Source organism: Xiphophorus hellerii, chromosome 6, assembly GCF_003331165.1.
Source record: "Xiphophorus hellerii strain 12219 chromosome 6, Xiphophorus_hellerii-4.1, whole genome shotgun sequence".
Classification (NCBI taxonomy): domain Eukaryota; kingdom Metazoa; phylum Chordata; class Actinopteri; order Cyprinodontiformes; family Poeciliidae; genus Xiphophorus; species Xiphophorus hellerii.
The window spans coordinates 5,425,083-5,440,867 of record NC_045677.1 but is presented as its reverse complement, the minus strand read 5'-3'; the positions used below and the strand labels follow the sequence as shown (position 1 = coordinate 5,440,867).

Sequence of the window (15,785 nt, the reverse complement as noted above, 5' to 3'; positions counted from 1 at the left end):
CCTGAATTTGACTTTCACTCAAACTCCATTATTTGGAACTACCTGGGCCCATTTTCGGAGAGTACGGAACCAAAAAGCGACTGTAACTCAGCGTCAGGTGTGAGAGATAACCTAAAGAAAATCTACATACACAAAAAAAAACCCATTGTATTACATGTTTAATAGCTAGTATTTTATTATAGCAATATAAAAAATGCTATAATTAGGATTTGTAAAAGAACCAGCATGAATTAAAGTTCTCTGGACCCTTTTCTCTTTAGGTGTCATGTCCGTTAAAGCAGACGTCTCCGTTTCAACACACCCGAGTCAAATCAGATCATTAGCAAGAAAGTTCAGCTGACAATCTTTATTAACTTTACAGGTTACAAAAAGGTTTAGAAAAACAACATATTTACAACAGCAGCAACCCGGTGTGAGAGCTGTCCAGGAGAATGTGAACCGGTCTGGCTTCACCGACTTAAAACACAAGTGAGGAGGTTCCAGGTTCTGTGGTCTTTCTGCAGCCAAACCTGAACATTGCAGTTCTGAACTTCAGAGATGCGTCCCCTGAGCAGAGTGTATTTCATATTCTTGGACAGTGAGCGTCAAAGGAAAGTGGAAGGAAGCCTAAAGACGCGTCACTTTGCCACCTCCATGTTTTCGGTGCGTTTGGCGGAATCTCCGTTAGCTTTGTGGATCCCGTTGGCGGGGGGCTCCTGGTCGTCGTCCTGCTTCACCCTCTTCACTTCAGCTTCCTTTACTGGACTTTCTGGTTTCCTCTGAAAGGAAGCACAGAAAAAATAGGGCACCATAGCACAGGGCATTCTGGGTAAATACAACCAAAACAAACAAGTCTAGAGCTAATGGGATAAATGGCTTGTGGATCAAAAACTACTGTAATGCAGCCAAAACGGCACCTGGGTCCCACTAATGCCAATTGATGCATATTCTACACATATAAGAATTGGCCCATTTCTACATTTCACATATTGTGCTAAATATACATAAAACTGCTTAATTTAGTATCCACCTGACAGCAAGAAAATGCTTTAAAAAAACACACAAATTTAGGCAGTAAGAGGTTTACAAAATAAAAATCATATAAAAGGCACTTTATAACTTCACTGAGTACCAGAATGCATCATCATCAACTGCATGTTTGAATTGGATTATTCCTGTTCCAGTCCCATCTGAACTTTTGGATAGAATTCCTTTAAAAAATTACTTTAAAGGGAGGCGAGATCCTCAACCTGCACCAGGGTCACCGTCAAATGTCTGAGCGCTCACCTTCTTTCTGACCAGGTGGGAGATATCAGACACTGGGACGGTGGAGGGATGTTCACTGGTGCTGTTGGTGCTTTGCAGCTGGTTGGGAAATTGAGACAAGTAGCCATTAGGAAAAACAACGTTCAGGCGGTTAGAGACACAACCAAAACTTTGCTTCTGACAAATGAGAAAGGAACCAGAACTAGTTCAAGTTAAAGTTAGATCATAACACTCCCCCCTGCTGGTCATCTAGGGGACATTCCACAATGTTTGACCGATGGGGAGAGTTTTGGTCTTTTCAGGAACCTCCTCTGTATTTTGTTTGGGTTTTGGATGCCTGGCCTACATCAGACCTTTTCACAATGTCAGGAAGTGAGGGTTTAAGAAATCAGAAGCTTCAAATATCTCGTTTTCAGCTGTAAACACTTCCCAGTGTCAATGTTTCATCCGTGTAAGCCCTGCTATTTCAGGAGCAGACTTACTGCTGGACTGGACGAAGAGTCAGCAGGGCTGACGGTAGAATCGGGCAAAGCAGAGGAACTGGAGGCTCCATCCTACAGGTGGGAACAAAGCAAACAAAGAACTCAGGACAGGAGCTGTGGAGGGTCCGTCAGCGTTAAGAATGCAAACATGAGAATTGTACATCTATGGATTGGTCCAAATAATCCAAGTATTCAGAATATAAGCAACATCTTGGTAGGTTATTTCTTTCTTTGAAAGAACTTCTGCAGGATTTCACCAACTCAAAGACTTTGTAAGGCTAGGAACAGAATTGAAAATATGTATAGCTACAGAAATGTATAAAAAGAAAAATAGCAAATAACTTGCATGGATTGGCCTGAGAAGTGAGCCAATGGCAAAGAAACATCATCCAGCCAACTGGTTATAAACGTGAACTTACCCATGACAGATGTACAAAAGCTGGCTAGCTTCATGCTAGCTAGCCTTCAATTGTGTATTAGTAGCGTGTTAGCGGTAGCCACAACTGCCTCAAATCACAGAACGCAATAAAGTCGTCTGCGTGCGAATCAAAGTTCTGCATAACAGTGAAATCCTTAAGAAAAAAAGAGCAAGCTTCACAGAATATAAGACTAAATAATTCTGGCACAACAAAATGTAATGCCTGTGATTAAGGTATTTAAGGCTAACTCTTTTTCTTTTTAGTGAACTTAATGTGATTTTAGATACACAAATGTAAGACTAAGGATGCAGATCCCCTTGTAGTGAAAAGAAAAACCCAGAATAAGCAGTTTGTTCATTCCCAGCTCACCTGAGCCGCCTCAGCGCTGCCCTTCATCCCCTCGGTGGCGTCCTCCACCTTCTCCTGGATCTCTGGGAGCAGAGCCTTCAGCTCCTCCATCTCCTTCCTCTCCTCTTCCAGAGCTTCTGGACTCTCGGCTTTGTCCATCATCTCCTGCAGTTTCTCTGAAAGGTCAACAACGTCAGACTAAAAGGTCGGCTCTCCGCGTGGTGATCTGCTGAGGTGCCAGGCGCCTCACCCAGCCTGTTCTTGATGACCGAGATGGAGTTATTCAGGGCCTGGATGGCCGGGGCGTACTGGAGGTTCAGGCTGTGGGTGACCCCCAGCTGGTAGTGGGTCTCTGCCAGCAGGCGGCTGTCCGGGTCCAGGTGCTTCAGCTGGAGCTTCAGACACTCCTGGAAGTCCTCGAGTGCCTGGTTGTAATTTCCTGACACGCAGATTCAATATGAGCAACAATATTCCAGAACAAACGTCTTGAATCAGGGGGGTCCAACGTGTGGCCCGGGAATTGATTTTATGATTACGGTTTGATTTAAGGAAAAAATAAAAGTGGACGGGCTGGATTTACATCTTCATGGAACTGCAGTCGGCGGCAGCACAAAATCAGTCTAGGGGCCATAAATGACCCCGGTGCCACACTTTGGACACATATATCATTTTCCTCTTAGTTACATATTGTCACCTTCCTAAAGCAATGACCTAAGACTGAAAAAAAAAATGCAAATAAAAATTGGCAAAACGATTGGCCCAGGCCATTATTTTAGGAAAGTGACAATATGCCCTCCCAGCAAACAATACCCTGAAAATCTAACGGCGTGTTGAAAAAGTGAGTCTTTTTACCCGACTCGGCAGAAACCTCTCCCAGCTTCAGGTGGGTCTGCGCCGCCATCAGCTGGTCGTCCTTCCCCTCCTTCCTGAGTCAAACGGAAACATGAGGTCAGATCCCAGCAGGCGTCCGGATCCCGCAGGCGTCGCTGCAGCTCTACCTTCTGTAGATGACTTTAGCCACTTCCAGCATCTCCCAGGCCAGCTGCAGGTTCCCCACCTCCTCATCCTCACTGTCCTGGAGGAAGGTCACGGCACCGTGAGCCCACGTCACACTTTCCGTCTGAAGGCCAGTGTGCGGTCAGTACCTTGTCAGCAGTGGGCTCCCCTTCACCGAGCTCCTCCACTTCAGCCTCAGTCTCTTCGTCGTCCTCGTCTTCATCGCCTGCACAGGAGAGGTGTGGTTACCATGGCACCCAGCTGAAACCACTCGTTTCCATTAAGCGCAAAATTGCACAAATTGGAATTGTGGAAATAAATTTGCTCTATTGAAACACTTTTTTTTGTGCGAGTTGCATGATCGATAACTGGATGTTACTACTGGTGGGAATGAAGAAGACGACAGGAAGTGACCCGGCCTGTTTAACAACTTATCACCCCAAATGTATTCATGTGGGATTTTAATCGTGTTTCTTATTTAATGGGAAACTGCAATTGTGAAATTGCTTTTTTAATTTTTTTTTCAACATTTGCAGAATGTTGGCAAAGTTCTGAGCAAACTCGGTGGAAATGCAGCTACTGATGCTTTGCTGCAGAAATTAAAATACAAGCAATTAATTTGATCAATTAATTGAATTCCTGGTTTTTGAAGATTTATAATTTTTGGAAGGAAAAAATAAATCACAATTTTGTTTTTTCCCCTCCCAACTATGAACTCCTCGGGCTTCCGTAGGTCAGAGTGATGTCGCCACACCAAAGGCGGCCATCTTGTTTGACTAGTGTGTTTTACAGCTATTTTTACAGAGTTTGAATTCAGGACAACTCTGCAATGGAATATCAGGGTTCGGCTAAGATTTTTTTTTCAGTTTTAATTACGAGAATAAGGTCATAATATTGCAAGAATTCGGACAAATTAGGAGAAACAAGTAGGAATTTTCTGAAAACTCAAAAAAAGAAAAACAAAAAAAAACTTTTTCCCCCCAGAATTCTAAGACGGTCTTTCGGTAAAACTGCATCCCTTTTCTGCCAATATTGACATCTGCCAAGTTTTGTGCCCAGTTGTGACAGAAACATCTCTACAGTCTGGATAAATCAGATGTTTACCTCCAGCTTCCTCTGGTTTATCTGTAGATTCTTCCTGTTCAGCAGCAGCTTCAGATTCTCCCTCCTTCTCCTCAGCAGGTGATTCATCCTCGCCGTCCTCTTCCTCCTCCTCCTCCTCCTTCTCCTCCTCCGGTGTAGCCCCTGAACCTTCAGTCTTGCTCTCCTCCGTCGCCTCGCTCTGCTTCTCGGAGTCTGTTTTCTTCTCCGCCATGGCATCGTACACCTGAACCCTCAGCTCGTCTCTGGACTTTTCTAACAATGCGATGGATGAGCGTTAAGCGTCGACGCCAGCTCCCAGTGGGATTTGAAGTAGTTAGCCCCGCCCCCTCACCATCAACATTTTCTACGCTCTCAACGTTGGAGTCTTTGGGCTTTTCCTCCTCCTCCTCCTCCTCCGGGACTCCTTCCAGAGCGTTCCCCAGGACGGAGTTCTCCATCCTGTAATCACATCCCGTCGTTCACATCTGCAGACTCAAAGCGCCGTCAAGCGGCGGTTAAAGCTAGTTTAACGTTTTTTAAACCCACCGTGCCAAATCCAGCAGTGCTTTCCCACACCAGTAGAACGCCTCCCCGCACTCATCCGCCGTGTCTCCGTACTTCTTAGCTCTGAAATTATTTTTTTTTCTCCCGTCAATATCATCATCAAGTTACACATCAGCCAAAATATTCTGTTTCGAAATGTACTTCTGCAAAATGTTTGGAGGAGGAAAAAAAATGCCCCTTTTACTAAATAAAATTAAATGACTTTTATTTAAAAAAAATAAAATAAAATTAAGTAGAAAACAAAAAATCTGAACATTTTAGAAAATACATATGTTCTTTTGTACGAAGGCCATACGTGAAAAGTGACCAGACCTGTTGTTAATGGAGATATTACACAGAACGGACATGTAACTGCATTGAAATATACAGCAATATATTTTATTGCAGTTGTTTTTTTTTGCTGAGGTCAGACCTCGAGGTTGTGCCTCACCTTTTAACCTTAACGCTACGTTTCTAAGAGACAGCGAGGAAAAGGTGGCTATTGGAAAAATGGGGACCAAACATTTTCTTTGAGAACATTTAGAAGTGACCATTTTCACTGTAACATGTAATTAAAAGCAACCATTGAAACAGCCGTGAAAGCCAACTGCGTTAAATGCGAACAACGCGGTTTGGGCCGCATTCACTCCTTTCTATTATTACAATAACGCAGGAACCCCGAAGGAAACCGGCACAAAGGAGAGGATGCTTAAGGCAAGAATTTTAGACAACCAAAAATATAGCCTGTTAGAAATGCATAAATAAGTAGACAATTTCTCGAGATATAAATTTAACAATACAAAACGAAGAAACTATTTGCAACCAAAAGATATATATATAAGATACTGAGTGAGAGTCTTTTTGTCTGCCGCCGGTTTACTCACAGCATCCCGCAGGCCTCCTGCAGGGCGCTCACTGCCTCCACCACCTTCCCCGTCACCAGGAACTTCTTGCCGGTCCCGACGAGCTTGTTGGCCTCCTCCATTTTGGCTTCACTGAACAGAGAAACCAAAGCAAGTGGTCACTTGAGTTTAAATATATATATATATATATATATATATATATATATATATATATATATATATATATTTTTTTTTTTTTTTTTTTCTAGCAATAAAATAATAAGTTGTATACTTACGCTGGTAAACTTAAATAAAATTTTGAAGAGTGCTAAGAAACAGCAGACCTTGTTGAAGACTACCACTGGCAGCGAGGGGTTCAGGAGATGTGACGTGTGAGTCGCTCCTCGCGTGGACTGCTGAACTGCTCTGTTGTTTCAATTTAGCGCGAAACGGGCTCGCTCCTTCCGGAGTCGTAGACAAACGCGGGAGAATTCTTAAAGGTACAGACACATTTGTTCTGGAACAGTGTGTTGTGTTTATGTTGTTCATCGACCGCTTGATTGAAAAGAAACTCTTCCATATGTTTCATTTAATCTAAAACGGCGGTGTTCATCGTCTTATGAGAATTTCTTGAAATACAAAAAAGAGTATTAAACGATTGGAGTTTAAGGGCAAAATTGTGGGGGGGAAATGCCTTGTGAGAACAAATGCAATAGGAACCGATGAGGAGTTCTGGTATAGATTAACAGCCCAACCCAGGGCAGCATCCTGGGAGGAGGTGAGATGATCATTTTATGAATGTTCATTATTGAAAAAACTGAACCTGAAAAAGCAATAAGCCATAAAATTATCAAAGGTAAAAGAACATTCAAAATGTCTTTATCTTATATGGCAAGTCGAATAAAATCAATATTGACCTCTGCTTTAAAGACCTTAAGTGTAAATTATATAGATCAGGTTCTTATCAGGTCATGTAGATCAGTGGTCTCCAACCTTTTGTTACCACGGCCCGGGGTGGGAGGGAGCAGGGCCGTGCAGAGACCTATGGAGGGGCAGGGACTCAAATTTAAAAAAAGGGGCACATTGAACAAGACTATTGTCCTCAGAGGAGATTTCTAATGCAAAGGAGATTTGCGTGATGCACATCATGAATTCAACATGACTAGATGATTCAGCTGTTATTAGTTTCACAGTGGAGAAGGAATTTGTGCAAATAACTTTTTGCCTCATATCTTATTCAGTTCTCTGTGATTCATTTATGAAGAACAAATTCAGAAACCATCTAAGATGATGTGGAGACTGGTACCCATCTGACCGATTGGTGAGTTGCTCATTTCATCCATAACATTTCTATATTTTTGGAGATAAAATGTTTAAAAAAACCATTTGTACAACAGGACAGAGGAAATATATAAATGACACAGCTAAGCAGTGAAAACCAGAGACGTCAGCCAGCCAATGTTTTCCTTATGAACAGAGCAAGTAATTAAGGCGAGACATGATAAGTTGAAGAGGATCCTCCTCACTCCCAGTTCAAAATAGATCAAGCAGATGGTTTAGAGCCAGTTTCTAAATGTGACTGATGTGTGTCTAACTTCTGGAAAAATACTTACTCTCTATAAAACCAATCAAAAACACTTGTATTAATTTATTTGTTTACGAGTATTCTCATAGGTAAAGTTACACGTACGTATGAGTTGAAAAACAGGACAAATACAAAACTTACATTTATGCACATTTACTGACTTAAATTCACAAATTTAGATGCCTACGCATGCATTTTTAATTGACAGTAGTTTTATCTCATACGTAACTCCTTGTGTTTCCATAGCAACTAAAACAAACAAGAACCTGACACAGGTCGTGTGACATCATCATGTCATCGGTGTTCTCATCGATGATGTCATAAAGGTTCAAGCGATTATTATTATCATTTGGAATCCAAGAATTCTCAGTTTGCTTATCAACGCCGTTGGAGGTACAACACTTTGATAGAGAGACGATTTCGAACAGTGATTTTAGAAACCATTTCAACCTCAGTCACAATGATTTTAACTATCGGTTGGGGCCTTGGGTATCTTGTTACGAAGGGAGTAGAAAAGTTGCTGGGATATCGGATTAACGATGAAGACCTTTCAGCAAAGAGATCAACTGACGAAAGTCCAGAACACTTTGATTTTGACGTCGTCGCTGAAGACGATGTAAAACACAAGGATGTTTCAAAGGAGAGCACATCTGAAGATGGACGATGCAAGAATTTTGGATTTGAAGATTTCGTTGAAGACGATGAAAAACACAGTGTTGTTTCTTCAGAAAGGCCATCTGAAGATGGAAAATTTGAGTCCTCTGATTCTGACACTGTCTCTGAAGACGATGTAGAACACAGTGATGCTTCTTCAGAGAGCTCATCTGAAGATGAAAGATTTGAGTCCTCTGATTCTGACACTGTCTCTGAAGACGATGTAGAAGACAGTGATGTTTCTTCAGAAAGCTCATCTGAAGATGAAAGATTTGAGTCCTCTGATTCTGACACTGTCTCTGAAGACGATGTAGAAGACAGTGATGTTTCTTCAGAAAGCTCATCTGAAGATGAAAGATTTGAGCAGCACCCAGCAGGGTGGGCGGAGACACAGGAAGGAGCCGAATGTGGGTCCGACGGGCAATGTCGGTGCTGGGGCCGGGCCCCTAGAGGCTGGTCCGGAGGTCGACGTCGGTACAGAGGCCAGGCTGCGGGAGGCGGGTCCGCCAGGCAACGTCGGCGCAGGGACCGGGCCACAGGAGGCGGCGACAAGGAGTCTCTGGGAGAATCTGGAGGAGCACTAGGAGGCTGGTTCTCGGGAGGAGGACTAGGGGGCGACGAGGAAACATTGGGAACACTAGGGAGCTCGGAGGAGACGCTAGGGAGCTCGGAGGGAAAGCCAGGGAGCTTGGAGGGGACGCTAGGAAACTCGGAGGAACTAGGAAGCTCTTTAGGGGCCAAGAACCCACTAACAGGGCCCGAAGGCTCACTTACGGGGAACAGGCCACGCCATCAGCCGCGCCCCCTGGCTGGCGCCCCCTGGCTGGCGACCGCCTGGAAACCCATCATCATGGGGACCAGAGCGAAGGCGATAGTGTGCTCTCTTCGCCGAGGGGCTGGAGCAGGCTTAGGAGCGACGGCTGCTGGGGTCGTGGGAGCGGCAGCCACAGCGATGATGACCGGAGGTGTGGAGGACGCAGGGGCTGGAGGTTCTATTTGCTGCACTATGATTTCTAGTTGAGTTATGTTTTTTCGTAGTTAAATTTCGTAGTTCCGTCTCGTATCAAACGTCTTTTCTTTTTTTTATCGCTTAAAATGAGTCCACAAACTATCACGACTGCTTCTACATCATCATGTTCAGAAGGGGCTTCATTTACCTTTATCAAAAGGAAAGGAAGTAGGCAAAGACCTGGTAAAAAGATCTAATGCGACGGTTTCTCCAGCCCCTCCTCTCGAAAGCGATTAAGGTGCTTTTGGAGAGGAGCTAGAAATTTCTAATTTGGTTGAAGAAAATGTCCCTGATGAGATAATAACCGAGCATTTTGAAGCTGGAGATGTTTCAGTAACTGGGACAGAACATGTGTTGTTGAGTTCAGTCACTTAAACATTCATGACAAGAGACACAAAATTTTCTGGGATCAAAGGGTAAAAAGATTAAGACAGGTTTCCTGTTTGCAGGTTTCTCTCCGGGCGCTCCGGCTTCCTGCCACAGTCTAACATCATGACTGTTTGGTTAATTGGCCTCTAAATTCTCCTTAGATGTTAATAAAACATTAATTTTGTGAATAAAACTGTTGGACAGTGGCTCAGTTGGGAGCACTGTTGCCTTGCAGCATCAAAGTCCTGGGTTTGAATCCCCTCTCTCATAACCCACTTTCCTGTCTACTCCTATTAAATAAAGGCCACTAGAGCCTTTATTTCTCAAAAAGGCTCTGAAATAATAAATGTATTTCTGACATTTAATTACAAAATGTCAGAAATAGATTTTGTAATTACATTTCATGAATAAAATATCAAAAAGAAATTTGCAGGTTTCTCTCCGGGTGCTCCGGCTTCCTGCTACACTTTAAATTCATGATTGTAAACACATTATTTCATCCATAACATTTCTATATTTTTGGAGATAAAATGTTTAAAAAAAGCATTTGTACAACAGGACAGAGGAAATATATAAATGACACAGCTAAGCAGTGAAAACCAGAGAAGTCAGCCAGCCAATGTTTTCCTTATGAACAGAGCAAGTAATTAAGGCAAGACATGATAAGTTGAAGAGGATCCTCCTCACTCCCAGTTCAAAATAGATCAAGCAGATGGTTTAGAGCCAGTTTCTAAATGTGACTGATGTGTGTCTAACTTCTGGAAAAATACTTACTCTCTATAAAACCAATCAAAAACACTTGTATTAATTTATTTGTTTACGAGTATTCTCATAGGTAAAGTTACACGTACGTATGAGTTGAAAAACAGGACAAATACAAAACTTACATTTATGCACATTTACTGACTTAAATTCACAAATTTAGATGTCTACGCACGCATTTTTAATTGACAGTAGTTTTATCTCATACATAACTCCTTGTGTTTCCATAGCAACTAAAACAAACAAGAACCTGACACAGGTCGTGTGACATCATCATGTCATCGGTGTTCTCATCAATGATGTCATAAAGGTTCAAGCGAATATTATTATCATTTGGAATCAAAGAATTCTCAGTTTGCTTTTCAACGCCGTTGGAGGTACAACACTTTGATAGAGAGACAATTTCGAACAGTGATTTTAGAAACCATTTCAACCTCAGTCACAATGATTTTAACTATCGGTTGGGGCCTTGGGTATCTTGTTACGAAGGGAGTAGAAAAGTTGCTGGGATATCGGATTATTGATGAAGACCTTTCAGCAGAGAGATCAACTGACGAAAGTTCAGAACACTTTGATTTTGACGTCGTCGCTGAAGACGATGTAAAACACAAGGATGTTTCAAAGGAGAGCACATCTGAAGATGGACGATACAAGAATTTTGGATTTGAAGATTTCGTTGAAGACGATGTAGAACACAGTGTTGTTTCTTCAGAAAGCTCATCTGAAGATAAACAACATAATTACTTTGGATTTGAAGATTTCGTTGAAGACGATGTAGAACACAGTGATGTTTTTTCAGAAAGCTCATCTGAAGATGAAAGATTTGAGTCCTCTGATTCTGACATTGTCTCTGAAGACGATGTAGAACACAGTGATGTTTTTTCAGAAAGCTCATCTGAAGATGAAAGATTTGAGCAGCACCCAGCAGGGTGGGCGGAGACACAGGAAGGAGCCGAATGTGGGTCCGACGGGCAACGTCGGTGCTGGGGCCGGGCCACTGGAGGCTGGTCCGGAGGTCGACGTCAGTACAGAGGCCAGGCTGCGGGAGGCGGGTCCGCCAGGCAACGTCGGCGCAGGGACCGGGCCACAGGAGGCGGCGACAAGGAGTCTCTGGGAGAATCTGGAGGAGCACTAGGAGGCTGGTTCTCGGGAGGAGCACTAGGGGGCGACGAGGAAACATTGGGAACACTAGGGAGCTCGGAGGAGACGCTAGGGAGCTCGGAGGGAAAGCCAGGGAGCTTAGAGGGGACGCTAGGGAGCTTGGAGGGGATGCAAGGGAGCTTGGAGGGGACGCTAGGGAGCTTGGAGGGAACACTAGGGAGCTCGGAGGAACTAGGAAGCTCTTTAGGGGCCAAGAACCCACTAACAGGGCCCAAAGGCTCACTTACGGGGAACAGGCCACGCCATCAGCCGCGCCCCCTGGCTGGCGCCCCCTGGCTGGCGGCCGCCTGGAAACCCATCATCATGGGGACCAGAGCGAAGGCGATAGTGTGCTCTCTTCGCCGAGGGGCTGGAGCAGGCTTAGGAGCGACGGCTGCTGGGGGCGTGGGAGCGGCAGCCACAGCGGTGACGACCGGAGGTGTGGAGGACGCAGGGGCTGGAGGTTCTATTTGCTGCACTATGATTTCTAGTTGAGTTATGTTTTTTCATAGTTAAATTTCGTAGTTCCGTCTCGTATCAAACGTCTTTTCTTTTTTTTATCGCTTAAAATGAGTCCACAAACTATCACGACTGCTTCTACATCATCATGTTCAGAAGGGGCTTCATTTACCTTTATCAAAAGGAAAGGAAGTAGGCAAAGACCGGGTAAAAAGATCTAATGCGACGGTTTCTCCAGCCCCTCCTCTCGAAAGCGATTAAGGTGCTTTTGGAGAGGAGCTAGAAATTTCTAATTTGGTTGAAGAAAATGTCCCTGATGAGATAATAACCGAGCATTTTGAAGCTGGAGACGTTTCAGTAACTGGGACAGAACATGTGTTGTTGAGTTCAGTTACTTAAACATTCATGACAAGAGACACAAAATTTTCTGGGATCAAAAGGTAAAAAGATTAAGACAGGTTTCCTGTTTGCAGGTTTCTCTCCGGGTGCTCCGGCTTCCTGCTACACTTTAAATTCATGATTGTGAACACATTATTTATATATATATATATATATATATATATATATATATAAGCTTAGAAAGCTTATTTCAAAAAATATCATTATTAAGTGGGCAGTGATGTACAGATTAAGACACTTTTATCAGGGTTTCCCTCAGTGTATTTTAAGCCTGGCGGCCCATCATGCTTTAACTACCCGTAACATGTAATTACCCAGTAATATTTGTACCTTTCTGATGTTGTTTATATTTTAATAAACTGAAAATACTCAAATGTTGCCCTGTTCTTAAAAACAAACATCTATAGAGTTCCTCTATTGCTTTTTTTTTTACACTGCAAGCTTTTTTAAATATAACATTAAGTATCCTTCTGCATAAGAAGTCAGCATACCTAAAGCATCAAAAGACCAACTATAACCAGGATAAAACAGATTTAACTTTATGCGTGACCTAAAGGTTGTATAAAACAGTTGTAGATTTATGAAACCTGTTTAGATTTATTAAGCGAACGAACAAAAGAGGAAGCGGTGCAGCATCTACGTGTGTGTATCTGTGCTGCTGCTGGATTCTGAGCAGGTGCCTGTTTGTGTTTCTGCTCTGCATGTTGTGGTCGTACCCTGCTGTGACTGACGGCTCCCCTCTGAGTTTCTCCTGCTGACTTTCTTGCCTCCACCTTGTCAGAACAAGTCTCAGCCTGGCCTCTCTCAGTCAGCCTCTCGCTCATCAGTCTGTCCTCTGTAGGGACATAGATGTACTCTATTGCACATCTGGATATGTTATAAAATAATCCATCCATTTGTTTTCCATCCTCACATGATACTTTTAAAGGTCGCAAGGTCACCGGTGTGTCTCTCAAGTTTGCCGTGGCCTGGGCATGACACGGCTTGGACAGGTCACCAGTCCATCACAGGGAAACACAGACACGCCTGACAATAAAGAATCAATCAGTTTTAAGTTGTTATTTTTATTTAGAAATTTCAAGCGGCCAAATTGTTTTCAGACTGTGACAGAAAACAGGAGTACCCAGAGAGAACCTTCTGTAGTCACAGAGAGAACATTCAAACCCCAGACCAAACAGCTCATCAAGGACCCATCTTGGTTTGGGCCATTAGCCTCACAGCACTGTGGTGCCACGGTGAGCTCAAAAGAGATGGTAAGAGCTTCAGGAAGATGGCGGTGGCAGAAGGTTTGGTTTCCTGAGTCTGGCTACAGATCTAAAAAATTCAAAAGGAGACTTTATGTTGTTCCGCAAATAGTCTAAATGTGAAGGACATTTCAAATAGCTGCCAACAAGCCCAGGTCTGGCTGTCCAAGCAAGTTCACCCTGGAAGTGGAACGCAATATGCCGAAAGAAGTCTCCGAGAAATATCATCACGGGACCTAAAACAGGCTCTCGTTACTGTTGATCTGAAAGTGCCTGCCTGTACAACCAGAAAGGGACTGAACAATTCAAGAAAACATGACGGTCAGACCCAGGTTTGCCAGAGAGAAAGTGGACAAAGGCCAAGAGTTCTGGAGCAACGTCCTTTAGATAGATCAGTCTCAAGCTGATTCATTTGTACCCAAGAACAGAGGAGAGAAATCAAACAACAAACCAACAGTGAGTCACAGCTATAAGAATCCTGGTTTAGGGTTTCTTTGCCAACTCGCTACCGTAGAATCCAACATGAGTATTATGTTTCAGAGAGTGATTGAGCAAAACGTGAAACCATCTGTAAAACAAACAAAAATAATATAATAAACCAGAAACAGAGCTGGACTCAGAATCATGACAATGACCCAAAACATAGCAGAGGACTGCCAGAGGCTGAGAATGCTTTAATTTCCCGTGGCAACCATTCTGCTGCTCAAAACGCCTGGCTGGATCTAGAGCCACCTTCTCCTCTCTGCTGCAGTTTCCACGCTTCCGCCTCACAGAGCAACCTTTCCCCACAACTCCGCCCACTCAACTCCTTCAGACTAGTCAGCAGAAATGAGCAAACACCAGCTGGAACTGCAGTGAAATGCTGGTAAAACACTGTTACCGGGCTAATAGTGGAGCCATGTTGTGCTGACTTGCTGAAGGTGGAGTTTCAGAAAGAGCAGGAGTTTTTAAAGAGACAGTAGCCCGATTTCAAGGCGTTACATTGCGATGTCAAATTTTTTAAAGCCATATTTGATAGCATTTTTATAGCAAATGAAGGTAACGTATTTAGTTGACTGTGCTATAAAATGGCCTTGGAAATTCATGACACTGCCCCTTTAAAAGATGTTGTTTTGTTGGTTACATTTCTTAGCAAAAAACTGAACATTTAATGGTGTTCTAATTTTTTTATAACTGCAAATCTTTTGTTGATGAAGAATAACGCATCACAGCTGCATAGGAGTGACATCACTGTCATCACTGTGTTTACGTCTGGTGGAAGAGACTCATCACATTTCTAGCGGTTTTACAGTCCCCCGTCGGATCTCTGGTGCAACTTTGTTGTTATTCCTCAGGGTTCATTGAAACCAAGACAATGGGCCCCTGAGGGGCCCTTCAAACATCCAGCAGCTTCAGAATCAGCCGTTGAGCGTATTCACTAATTACAGGGATATTGTGAGACGGGAGATGAACACAGGACAGTGTTTGATCCTGAGCCTACAATGGTGCATCTAAAAGGAGGTTATTATGTCCTCCCCCCCCACCATACCGTCCCTCTTATCTGGCCCTTGATGAGATTTCTCCTAGGGCAACGGTGTGCAAATATAATCGGTGACAAGAGATGATGGAGGAAAGCGAGGAGGCTGCTTAAGCTTTGAAAAACTCCTGTTTCCTTAGGTAAAACAGATTGATATGAGCCAAGACTTCAAAAAACTATTTTGTTTTGAATTTCTGCCTTTTTTTAAAAAAAAAAAAATTGTCTTCCTCTTCAGGTGTAATTGAGCTCCTTAAGCCTCAACATCAGTCCAGTGGCAAGAAGAAAGCCGTCACTAAAAGGTCACAAGGTGAGGTTTGCCACAAGCCAGAACAAACATGCAGAAGAATGTAAATAGTCGATTTAGTTGGCAGCTTTTTAGAATGACTTGGCAAGACCTTCAACTACATACTATTAAATCACGAGAAATTATGTAAAATACAGTGCAATATGCAATACCCACTTTTGTTATCCTGTTATATAGAATATTGATTAAGAAGCATAGCTCTCAAGCACACGTCAGCAGGATTGTTTCTCATGTTTTTATCCATGGTTTTATAAAATCCACACCTATTTAAATATATATATATATATATATATATATATATATATATATATATATATATATATATATATATATATATATATATATATATATATATATATATATATACACAGGGGTTGGACAATGAA

General features: G+C 42.9%; 2 protein-coding genes across 3 annotated transcripts; one reads left to right on the top strand and one right to left on the bottom strand.

The window, feature by feature from the left end:
* Window positions 1-331: 331 nt before the first annotated feature.
* On the bottom strand, window positions 332-6,441 carry LOC116721142 (nuclear autoantigenic sperm protein-like). Of its 2 annotated transcripts, none has more exons than XM_032564687.1 (13): window positions 6,255-6,441; window positions 6,001-6,111; window positions 5,120-5,200; window positions 4,926-5,032; window positions 4,595-4,846; window positions 3,640-3,716; window positions 3,493-3,569; window positions 3,347-3,420; window positions 2,745-2,933; window positions 2,516-2,670; window positions 1,728-1,799; window positions 1,267-1,344; window positions 332-758 (listed from the first exon to the last, which is right to left on the bottom strand). In XM_032564687.1, the coding sequence occupies exons 2-13, from the start codon at window positions 6,099-6,101 to the stop codon at window positions 618-620; spliced, it is 1,404 nt and encodes a 467-aa protein (XP_032420578.1). In that variant the 5' UTR covers window positions 6,102-6,111; window positions 6,255-6,441; the 3' UTR covers window positions 332-617. The 2 variants fall into 2 exon arrangements, with proteins under 2 accessions (XP_032420578.1, XP_032420579.1); XM_032564688.1 differs by having other exon boundaries at window positions 6,269-6,441.
* A 1,562-nt stretch (window positions 6,442-8,003) lies between these two features.
* Window positions 8,004-11,972, top strand: LOC116721880 (uncharacterized PE-PGRS family protein PE_PGRS46-like). The gene is made up of 2 exons (XM_032565907.1): window positions 8,004-9,186; window positions 11,194-11,972. Exons 1-2 carry the CDS (start codon window positions 8,004-8,006, stop codon window positions 11,970-11,972), a joined length of 1,962 nt encoding a protein of 653 aa, XP_032421798.1.
* Window positions 11,973-15,785: the final 3,813 nt, after the last annotated feature.

What these genes read in the sequence shown, in the direction of transcription:
- LOC116721142 (XM_032564687.1), bottom strand. Translation starts at nt 6,101, where the DNA reads ATGGAGGAGGCCAACAAGCTCGTCGGGACCGGCAAGAAGTTCCTGGTG. An exon ending in GAGCGTAGAAAATGTTGATG is followed by an intron (nt 4,847 to 4,925) that starts GTGAGGGGGCGG and finishes TCGCATTGTTAG; the next exon opens with AAAAGTCCAGAGACGAGCTG. An exon ending in CCCACCTGGTCAGAAAGAAG is followed by an intron (nt 759 to 1,266) that starts GTGAGCGCTCAG and finishes GCTTCCTTTCAG; the next exon opens with AGGAAACCAGAAAGTCCAGT.
- LOC116721880 (XM_032565907.1), top strand. Translation starts at nt 8,004, where the DNA reads ATGATTTTAACTATCGGTTGGGGCCTTGGGTATCTTGTTACGAAGGGA. An exon ending in GGAGGACGCAGGGGCTGGAG is followed by an intron (nt 9,187 to 11,193) that starts GTTCTATTTGCT and finishes TTGTCTCTGAAG; the next exon opens with ACGATGTAGAACACAGTGAT.